At 41.8% G+C, this 11807-nt stretch overlaps 1 protein-coding gene across 1 annotated transcript in view; it reads left to right on the top strand.

The window, feature by feature from the left end:
* NGF (nerve growth factor (beta polypeptide)) overlaps nucleotides 1-321 on the top strand; it is a 27596-nt gene extending 27275 nt beyond the window's left edge. Inside the window, exon 4 of the mRNA XM_009888485.1 lies at nucleotides 21-321. Coding sequence (XP_009886787.1) covers nucleotides 21-321 — 301 coding nt within the window. The remainder of the gene's footprint in view (nucleotides 1-20) is intronic.
* The last annotated feature ends 11486 nt before the right edge of the window (nucleotides 322-11807 follow it).

The following is an 11807-nucleotide window of genomic DNA, read 5'->3' as shown; positions in this document are numbered from 1 at the left end:
GCCCCCACTCGCCGCCCCAGGAGAGGGCCCGCGGGCGGCAGGAAGCGCCGCCGAGGGGAGCCCGACCCCCGCACGGCATCGCGCCAGACGGGCCGAGTGGAGGCGCCCCCGAGCGAAACGGCCCTTCGGACTGCCCCAGGGCCGGGCTCCAGCGGCAGAGCGGCTGTAGCCCCATCCTGGGGGGAGGCCGTGCGACGCCCGGAGGGGGCGAGCGGTGTGCGAGGCACTGGTCTGAGGGCGAGGGCGAGTACTGCCAGCTCTGAAGAACAAATGAAACCACCTGGAGAGAAGCATAAGGAGAAAAGGGGGTGTGGGACTTGAGGAGACATGAGGACTGCGACAGAGGATGCAGAGATGGTGGTGGCAGAAGGTGAACAAGGCGAGTATTGAGATGTGAAAGAGGACAGGATGATGGAGGAGGGAAGGATGAAGACGAGAGCTTGTTGGAGAGAGAGCAGACAAAGATGGAAAGATTGCTAGACTGGCCAGTGGTTCCCTTTGACGGGCTGAGTGCGATTAGCAAAAAGAAGATGTTCCACAGTAGATAAAAGGAGTCCATGTCCTTCTGTCTCACCAGAAAGCGTGCAAACTGCCCAAAAATTCCATTGCAGCTCGTAGCTTCATTTCTCTGACAACTGCAGGTGAAGATGCTGTGAACTGGAGTGCAGTTGTGTCTGCTGGTGGGATGTGAGGAGAGTGTTTAACACAGCCAGTCAAACATGGCCTGCTTTGGAGACAGCTGCCAATTCTCAAACAGAGTTTGTTTTACAAATACATTAGATTGGATTGTCTGCTGGAAATGAATTTTCAGTTGTGCTGTGCAGCAACATCTGGAGTCAGCCGCCCGCTAACAAGGGATTCTACAAACAAGCAGAGGGAACGCGCAGGGAGCCGCCCTGCCCTGGAGCCGAGCTGCAGCACTGCAGCCTGAAACGGTGGGTCCCAGATGCTAACACTAGGGAGGCCTTCATCTCAGAGAGATGGAAATTCACTTCCTAGAGCTGCTAAGTAAATAAAACTGCAGAGAGTGAACAGGTTAACTTTGGGGGGGCGGAGGGGGAATGTGTGAAATAGGGGGAACTGATACAGCAGCATCATCTATCCGTGCTCCTGGCAAGTTAGGAGCCATTTCCCACAGTACCATTCAATGGTACAGCATATCCATACATAGGGGATCACACTGTATGCCTTTTATTAAGGTCCAATTAATGGAATTTTATGACAGCATCTTTTTTTGTTTTGGTGAACAAGGGAAACATCAGGTTACAGAGAAAACCTAGAAGATTTGATCTGCATAAACACTAAATATTCAAAAATATTTTTAACAGGGACATGTGTATAAATCATGATCTGACTTATTAGTTCAGAGCACTCGGGCCTGGGGTTGTTGCCTCTCAATTAGATGGACTGTAACTAAGCTCAAAGACCTTGTCTTTGTTGCATGTTGCTGAAGAACAATGAATACTTGGGCCACAAAACAAACAAAAGCTCAAATCTTTACTCAAACTTCTATGCGTGTTTTCTACATTGGGAGACAGATCAATATTTTTAAAATTTTTTAACAAAACCTCTGAAATTCTGAAGTGTGTTACTAAGTATTGGGGTCTACTAGCAGGCCTGTACTACCTTTCTAGTCTTCAGGTTTTATTACAGATCCTTTATAGAAAGGCTGTCAAATGCTGTTTGTTCCATTTCCACAAAAGCTTTTTAGGGCATCACGCTATACCTGGGGAGGGGACAGAACTGGACCAAGAGCAATACAGTGGGATCAGAATTCTAAAGAGCAGCTCAACTCTTTGGACACCAGCTCTATTTGAGACTAGATTTTCTTTTTAAGTCCCCAAATATCCCAAATTTCTGTGACTGATCCATGTACAAAGACAAAGCACTATTGCAATCAATCAGCAATCTTGAGATTATTTCCTTCTCATTGCTCACATTACTCATAAGCAAAATTTACACCTGGAAATTTACATCTACTCCCCCACAGTAGCCTGTTGGGGAAAATCACTCATTGTTCTACCAACCTGGTACTGATAAATCCTACTAATTCCCATGTTCAACTCTGTCCACTGCTGCTCCTCAGTTATCATCCTACTATTCTGACCTTTACCTACTCTGGAAGAAACAGCTCAAGTGCCCTCTAGTGTGGTTTCAGAATATGTAGTCCATGCGTTTTCCACTTTTGTGAGACTAAATGAGAGGGTTTGAATTTGGTTTGAAACATTTTTATAGGTCCATAGAATTTTATGACATAAGCCACTGTGAAAAATACTTTGACTGAAAAATTGATGGTGATTGTGATTTTTTTGTAAAATTGCCAAATGATAGTTACAGCGAGTTTCACCGGCATGTTACCTGTTTTATCCCCAAAATGCAAAATGGCAAAATTTACTAAACACGTCTGAATTTTGCGTGACCATTATATCTGCTTATGAAGTGATGCTGTTGTTGGGTTCTTTTCCTTGAAGTAAACGTGTTTAGAGCATCACCATTCTGGGGAAAAAAAAACAAACAAACAAACATCATGGCCCTTCTACTTACTTTTTCAGTTTCTTGTATTTCCAAACTTTTAATATGTATTTATCAAAGCAGATTTTATTTTTCTTTCTACTACATTTTTAGTAGCTTTTTTGGCCACAAGAAAAATTTTCTGAAATGCTCGAGTGATGCGTACTTTTCTTTTTGAATTACTTTCCTAGCTGATTCAATCCTAAGAAATTTGGCCCTTTTAAAGCTATTCACAGTCTGAATAATGAGCATGCTTAGATCATCTCAGAGCATATGTTTCTGGAGGCTTTCGTGGCTGTGGTGCACAGTCTTTGAAATAAGCTTCCTGTTTAGGCTAATGCACTTATTTAGCTTCAGTAGTGTGCACACCATGAAAGCTAATAGACTCAGGCACCAAATGGGTTTGTTTTTTCCAAACTGAAGGTAGTAATGGGAAAAGTACAGGCTCTGGACTAATATAATTGTTTCAGACATATTGCAGAGTAGTGAAATTCTCAGAACTGACTTGAAAGAAATGCCAGATATACATGTTCTGATCATACCAATGGTCCATCTACTTTTACCGGTAGCTGCCAGCAAATGCTTAAGTAAACAGCTTGAGAATGTAAGTGTAAGAATAGGGGGAGTACTTTCCTCATATTAGCCTTCTGGAATTCAGTAATGTTTGCTTTAAGAAGAAGAACAGGAAAAGAAAATTTGGAGTGAGAATAGTGGAAATAAAGGACAGCCTGAACTATCCAGCTGCGGAATGATTTCAAAGGAAGAGTCCTGTCATTTGGCTCATCTTTACACAAACAAATTTAAACACAAGAACGGGGTGTCCCAAATTCTCCTCTACAGTCCACAGATGGTAATGAAACTCCAATACCTTTTTCCCCATTTTTCCTAACCACTTCATCCTACTCTATTCTTAGTGGCCTTTTCTATGACTTCAAAGACCTGGGAAAATGTAAAAGCCTATTTAAAACACTGGCAACCTTCCAATCAGCCACAGCAGCTGTGGTGAGGATCAGCAGCTCTCCCCAACAGAAATTTTTTCATGTTGTACATGTACGATATCACAGTATGATTGCATCAATGTATTTCCTTCAAATTCTGTTTCATATCTTTTTATCCTTAGCCGTATATATCTTCTTTCGCCTGAACTCCTGCATACGCTCCATTTTCATGTTGTATATGTATCTGTGTGCCAACATATGGCCTTTGCAGTAATATTTTCCCCTCACATCATTGTGCATCTGCTTATGCATACATTTTTGCCTACCCTGTAGTCTCTTTGAGTTCAGAAATAAGTGAATCCCCAAACCATGGGAATATTAACCATCTTTAAATGTCAGCTAGTAACTAATTCTGAAGAAGACAATTTAGACCTGAATCTTCTTTGTAAAAAGTGTATTCTGATAACTGGGAGTCTCTTGAGAAACAGTCCAGCTATCATAGAATCATACAGTTGGTGGTGGTATACCAACATTACTGCTGAATAATTTTTAAACTTTCATTAAAACAGGCTGGATTTTTTCCCTTGCTTCTTTGGCTCTTCTTAAAATATCTGCTTCATCAAAATTCCCTTTTTTAAAAATTCTGAGCAAGTCAGGGCTGAGACTAAAGTTCCCCTTTTGTTTTCTAGCTTCGTGCCTGTGATTAGGAGTTCCCACAATGTGCCTCGTTCTTGTCATTTTTGTAACTGTTCAACTCTATTTTTTGTCTTTCAGTGGTAAGTCCTTGCATCAGTTTGTTTATACGACTGTTACGCATAATGGCTTTCTCTTCATTCTTCTGCCATGTCTGAAATTGGCATGAATTGTGACATTTTCAACCCAGAAGCAGAAATGCAGTGTTCAGGGAGGAATGTGAAGAAGAGCAAACTGGATTCTATCACGATTGGAATAAAGACCCATATGAAACAGGACCAACCTAGTAAAGTATGTCCGAGTACTGCCATGATTTTCCTTTACCATGCTGCAAATATTTTAACTTAACAGTCCACGGAGAGTGTTTCTTATGGGGGTTAGTAGGAATTGGGGAAGGGGAGGAGGGTTATAAAACTCAGTGAAGTTTTGCATACTTAAGTATACAATAGTGATTACAGACATGGGCAAATTTGATTTAGCATGAAAAAGGAAATTTTGATCTTAGTGGCAGCTTCTTGAGAAAAACATCAGCACCTGACTTCAGTCTTAAAATCAAAAGTACTTGGCTAATCTACACAGATACATGAACACTTGAACACCTTTATGAATTGCCAAATATATCTGAATTCGTATGAGCAGGTTTGCTCTGGAAGGACATTTTGTACATCTCTAACATGCTAGCAGTTGTCACAGATGAAACAACTTTTATAAATAGGACAAGAATAGCTTTGGATACATCATGTTTAGGAGTTCCTCCTCTTCTCAGTTCATCTGCTTCCTAGCAAATTTCTATGGAAGATGCACGCAAAACTCAGAACCATTTCATTTTATTTGAGAAGCAAGCATTTACATGACAGAATGAAGCTCATATTGGACCTCTCCCTTCTATTTCGTCCTTGCAAATCAGTAACTCAGGGTAAAATTCAGAAAACCTATTTAGGCTCCTCTGTCAGCGACTGAGGTTCTGTGCCTCAGCAACAGCTCATCCTGCAAGGATACTTATATTTAATTGGTGCTCAGACTCTGGACCACAAAGCTCCCACAACATTCATAGTGCATGTAAAGAAGTTGCCCAGTCAGAGGAGCGGCATCTTATCTCTGCCTGTACCCCAAGAAGACCTACCACGTAGGCATGCTCTGAAGACGCCTTATATATGTAAAAACTATTGAAGTCAACGTGCAGCCCAGCAGAGAAATTCGCTGTGAGTGAGGAGGGGAAAAGCACTCCTGTTGCCAGTCTGTGACATGGCTAACTTGAGCCATGCTACTGGAAGTGGAGCCATTACCATTATGTAGCCCATAGAACAAATTAAATAGCGGAGAAATTGTCCCAAAAAATAATAAAACCATTTACTGTAAACTTGTTGGATTGAAGATTCCTTGCAACAGAAACCAAAACTTCTCTTAGATAACTGAACTCTGTGTCCAAATATTCTTCTAATACAACGCAGGCAGAGTTTTTCTGTGCCAAGAGAAAAATCACATTTCATAGTAAGGGTATAGAGCAGGCAACTTGGTGGTTGCCCAGATATAACACTAACCAAATGCTACTAATGGTGTAGCTTTTTAAATCCAAATATTGTTGGTCTGCTTGTTTTAAAAGCTGTCTTTCTTGATTGAAGGCCATCAAGCACTCAGCGAAATAGAAAAAATCAGGGCTTACTAGACTTTTTCAGTTCCCTTGTTTTCTTCTATTTAACCAACAAAAAGAATAAATTTACATTAGGAGAATAAACAATACATGTTCAGATATCCATGCTGGCTCTTAGTGAGCCTTCCTCTGTGATACTGAGCACCTGCTACAAACAGTTCATACATTATCTTCTACTGGTGTCATTACATAGTGACCTCAAAAAAATGTCTAAACCTCCATCAGTTCCTAGCTTAAAGCAGTTCTGAGGAAGCAGACACTTCTCTTTAAGGACTTCTGATGTCTGCTGGGCTACCCCACCCACCATCATAAGGAGATGCAAGCCCTGCAAGTGCTACTCAATCCCTGCTACTATGGTCTTCATCATCTGTTGCTGGAATGATTACACCAGCAGGTATAATCTGAACTGAAACTAGAATAGAAACTGGTTTCTATTCTAATAGAAACTCAGAAACCAGGTAGATCTGAACGGAAGCCAGAGGATTTGTTGGTGGGAGCATGCCAGGCAATACATCGCTCATTCATTCCCCAGGAGCTGACCCAACTTACAGAACTTGGTGGTGGAACTCTTATTTCTCATCATGTTACAAATCATCACTGTCCTTTATGTCAGTAATGTGAAACGCAGAAAATATGTGGAACGTTTCAGCACTCAGTTCTCTTATTTCACATTCCAGTCTTGACGCATTTCTGAAGGACCACAGAAATGTGTAGTTTAAAACCTGTCTAGTAAACTTCCTTGATCCTGAGGCATATGCTTTGAATTTAAGTAACTTTCTTTTTTCCATTGTCCTTTGGAACAGTTTCCTTTTCCTACTTGGCTCAAACAATTTGACAATCAAGATAGCAACAACCGCACGTTCCATCCTGTGATGCAGATTTTGAGTCAAGGCCTTTGGGACCTCTGTGCTGACTGGATGAAATTACATGTGCCCCCACGGCAATTGCCCCAGGGCAGTTCCTGGAACAGCTAGCAATGCCTGCAGCACCATACAGTACCCTGAATTTCTGCTGCTGAGACACAGCACAGGAACCCTGTTACCTTCCAGGCAAAGAGCAGAAACGCACACTCCCCTCTAGATCATGGCATACAGCACAGAGATTAATAGAGAATTTTATAGGCTTTCTCTAATAAACAGCCCCAGACCACTATGAAGTAAATCACTCTTAGACCCTTTTTTATGTAATAGATCTTAATTCCCTAAAGAGAAGAGCAGATTTACATGGGAGTAAACCACAAGGCTGAGCTAGGACAAGTACTCAAGAACTTTCAGTTCTGGGACCACTCCAGGAGCCCAGTCTCTGCAGAAAATCTCCACTTTCATGCTGGGCCTCACGACGGTTGTGATGCGTGCTTCACAGACCTGTGAAAGCATCCTGAGCCCACAATAAATGAACATAAAGAAGCCAAAAGCTCTGGAAAAACAGCCTTTTCACGTGTCACTGGGCATTAAAACCAGGAAGCACTGGCAGTACCTCAATGCATTCAGTCTGTAAGAATGAGGATTACAATGTCAGTCCTTCACACTGAGAAGTCTGTAAATATAGGAGAAAAGTACGCATGCAAATATGCATCCACTTCTTGGTATATGCAGTCCAAGAAGAATTTGCAGAGTCCATAAAAGACAGAGTTGTGCTATCCTGTGCTGTCCTTCCCTACTACACTCTCTCATTTGTACTTAGGTCACATCCTCCACCATGGCCAGTATAACACATTGAATGACAAAGTGAATTTTTAAGGCTTGATGCTGGGGCCATATTCTTTGCATTGCCTGAACGTTACCTGACTTTGACACTATAAGAACGTATTTTAGGATATTATAGTTTTGGAGTATTAAAATCTTACTTTATAATGAGATATACAGGTAAGGATCTATCTTTATTCTTTTTCAAGCAGTGCGTACAGCAAGGTTACTACTTTCTACCTTGTGGTACTTTCACTTTCAAAGTGAAAAGCAGCACACTGTTTTATTTTGGAGGTATAGGGTTCAGGTTGAACAGGGCATTTTTATTAGTGGTGGAAGGAATGGTAAAGCACAATTTTTCTTTAGCGTGCCATGTATAAGTGAACGTACCACAAAACAAAACAAAACATGCACTCGGATCCTCTCCTTTTGGGTCAAGGAAAAGTGTTTACTACTTCAGACCAACCTGTTCTCCACTGCAAAGCAGCATCGTGAACATGAAGGTGGCTTCTCTTGGGATAATTATCATGAAGAAATCTGCCTCAGCTCCACAACAGTTTCAGTGCTGATGTGAAAGAGCACACAGTAAGTCTCAAAAGAGAACATGGAGAAGGAGTCTAAGGATCATATATGAAAGAGGGAGTAAAGGAGCAGATAGGCAGTGCCAGAATATGTTGTACTTCAGGGAGAGCATCTGACCTCTTTAAATCAAGGCCCTTTAAAGACTCGTTGTACAGATGCTCGTTTCAAAACATTTTTTACTTTGTGTTTAAAGCTTGCATTGTAATATGATATATTGGGGAAGGACTGTTTACTAGGGCATGTAGCGATAGGATGAGGGGGAATGGCTTTAAATTGGAAGAGGGCAGGTTTAGATTAAACATTAGAAAGAAGTTTTTCACTTTAAGGGTGGTAAGGCACTGGAACAGGTTGCCCAGAGAGGTTGTTGAGGCCTCGTCCCTGGAGGTGTTCAAGGCCAGGCTGGACGTGGCCTTGGGCAACCTGGTCTAGTGGGAGGTGTCCCTGCCCATGGCAGGGGGGTTGGAACTCGATGATCTTCCAGGGCCTTTCCAACCTAAACCATTCTATGATTCTATGATATATGTCCTAGAAATTGTCAGTTTATAAGAACAGACTGGCTATGTGAAGAAACAGTATCTCACACATTATTATTGCTGGCATGAAGCTATATCAGGGTTTTGTGCCTTAAAGCATGGTAGAAAAGAAAAGAAATGTATCTATAATAACATGAAATCAGGCTGTGCACAGGCAAATGCCATTCACTTCTGTGGTCTAAACACTCATATTCAGTAGCTGGCTTCGCTGCAATCCACAGTGGAGACTCTTAGGACAAGGCCAAATAAGTTTATCGCTGTACAGCTGTTCTGGACCCACTATGACTCATCACAGAACTAGTTCCATACCTCATTTTCCATGCTGACCCAAACAGCTAGATTAGCTCAAAATGATCTTAGCCATCATACACAGCAGAATTCCTCCTAATTAAACCTTGAGCTACAATTTTGATAACCTGTTTCTCCTTAGTATTTTCACAGTTAGACAGATCATGTTATTACCCTCTAGACCAGGTTTCCTGGGAAACAAAGCATCTCCCTACTCTTCTAATCCTTCCAGGGAAATGAAGCCAAATTAAAACATTTCATGGGTGTTCATTACATTTTATCTTAGATAGTTCATGGACCTATCAACGCCAACTGCCCAGAATACGCCGCTGCTTAATGGGTAGCAGAAACAACTAAATTTACTTTTTGTAACAGTCACTTCTTGTCCAGGAACAACATTAACTAGGGACAAAGTTTCATTTCTGGGCAGTGCTTTGTTTCATCCCAAGTCAAGGAAACGCTTCATTTCTGAGAACTGGATGTTGCGATAGCAAAAGTGTGTGAAAGGGGCCCTTCACAAGCACGCAAGCCAACTCCAGCTTCTATTATATATGTTTGTCTCCTTTGATCTTCTAGAGGGGAGCACATTCTTTTAAGTTAAAGATGACAGCAGATAGTTCAGCTATGATATGGAACCTTGTTTCTGTTCCTCCTTTGGGTGGGAAAAATTTAGTGGAAATGTTCCTTCGGAACACATGTAATCATGCCTAAGAGGTGGTGCATGCTATGACTGTTTACATGATCCTGCATCTTTCTGCAGACATGCCCCGTTCACTGAACTCACACATGGGATGGTCGTTTGTATCAATACTAAGGACCACTCATCTGCACTTTGCAGAGGAACTTACCTTAGTAGGAAGAGCTGCTGAATCAAAGTGGAAGCGTGCAACTCGCATAATTGGAAATCTACCTGAGTAGAGAGAAATCAGGCCCAAAGAGCAGAAGGAATCTGCAAAGAGAGTATATTAACTGGTAATCAGATGAATGCCTCTCATTTGTTTAGCAGAGAGCTGGGAGGGCACTCAAAAAGCCCAACTGGGACTGTGAGCTCCTTACTGGGAGAGAATAGAGAAGAAAATGAGATATTCTTCTACCTCTATTCCCATTTTGGCCATTAAGGGGAGATGCTAGAAATCATACCTGGATCACGTTTGCTGTAGAAATTAAGTAGTTTACAGGATTCTGTGTTTTTGCAGACTTGCAATGCTTTTTCTGAAAAGCAGCTTTCAGAGACAGACCAGGAATTGAAGCACAGGAAAGCCTGGGCACTCCTAAAAAGAGAAAAACAGGCCAGTGCAGGTGTCATGGGATCCAACCAGAGTTCCCAACAGCCTTGTGTAAGCTTTGCAGACTGATCTGTCTTGCAAGTTCCTGATGCAAAGCAAGTAAATATATTTTTAAAAATTAAAAAGCATGGAAGGAAACAAAGGAGCAGACTATTTGCTCAGCCAGTTGGAGAAGCACAGTCCCTTCTGACCTCCTTTGTAGTCCAGGGAGCAATTCCTGAGCTGCATTCTGAGACAGAGGCAGCGTTGCCAGGCCTCGCATTCCAGCAATTGCTCAGTGGAAATGGAAATAGCAATACAGATGCCAATGGTGTGATGCAAGTTTCATTGTCCCTGTCAGCATGGGAGTCCATTATGGTTTCTGGGCTGTTTGCTTGGAATTTAATGTCAGTTGTAGTTCCATGTAAATCACACATCTAAGCCAGGAAATAAGATATTTTTTTTTAAGGGAGCTCCTCCTCATTCCTTGGCCTATGCTTCTCTGAAGGGCTATTTTGGACCTTGAACAGGAGCTTAGCATGCACAGAAAGAGCTGAGAAACAGGAAACCTGAACAATCCTCTGCAGAGATAAGAAGCACGCATATGAAAGTTCTGCTCTTCATAAAGCATAAAACTGGAATCATCGTAGGTGCATGCTTGTAAAACTCTTAGGAAACAGTTGAACACCAGAAAGAAATAAGAATACTGTGCCCTCATCTCTCAAAGGTCAGTGGGTTAGCAGAGAACAATTTGGAAGACAATGAAAAACAGAGGAAGAGTAGGTGAGACCTGGAAGGAGAATAGTAAAATTCAGGCCAGTAGGGACACATTTTAAGTATTTTAATTCTGAAGTCAGTTTAGGGATGATCTTTATGGGATTAAAACCTCAGGCTTTCTTCTAGTAATTGAAATTAAACAGCACTTGCTCAAGTAAGGATAGTTTCTTATCCATCTATCGTTACAAACAAAAATGATACCATATGTTTAGCAGTATCTAAATATCTGGTGCTACAGTTGGATAACGCTTCTTTCAAATGTTTCCCAGCATGCTCTGCAATGAGAAAATAACCAAAACCAAATGGTGTTTGCGCCAGAATCTGCATAATTGTAAATCTAACTGCAAAGAGATTTCCAGGTTAGAAAGCTGTTACAAATACCCATATGCTGTTTCATCTAAGATACACAGTGCCAGAACCTATGGAGGAAAGGACACTTATATAATATAAGGCTTTTTAATATACAAAGCAATACAATGGATTTTGAAGCTGGACGTGTTCAAGATGGAAATAAAATGTCTGTCTTGACAGCAAATAAGACTAACCAGTGCAACTCATGAAATAACGTTGTGAACTGTGTACCAGGTGAATGTTTACTTCACAATTTGCTAATCCTGTTGACAAAAATATTAGGAGCCCCTTCTTTCCTTAATTGTATTGATTTGTTCCATAATGGCCTATGAAATGAGGATGTTTGTCACCTTTGTAGTTTTTCTCAAAAGCTCCTTGGCGGGTATAAAACCCGGAAATCGCAACGGTTACAATGACAGAGGTCAGAGCCGCACCGCCGCGGGGGTGAGGGGCGCCTGAGGCAGTACCTGGAGCGCGATGGGTACACTGCGCCTGAGGGGAACCCCACGCACGCGGTGTGGCAGCCGCCCGCC

The sequence above is a fragment of the Charadrius vociferus genome, unplaced genomic scaffold (assembly GCF_000708025.1).
Source record: "Charadrius vociferus isolate BGI_N301 unplaced genomic scaffold, ASM70802v2 scaffold1077, whole genome shotgun sequence".
Taxonomy (NCBI): Eukaryota; Metazoa; Chordata; class Aves; order Charadriiformes; family Charadriidae; genus Charadrius; species Charadrius vociferus.
The sequence above is the reverse complement of the archived record's forward strand: the minus strand, read 5'-3'. Positions and strand labels throughout refer to the sequence as shown.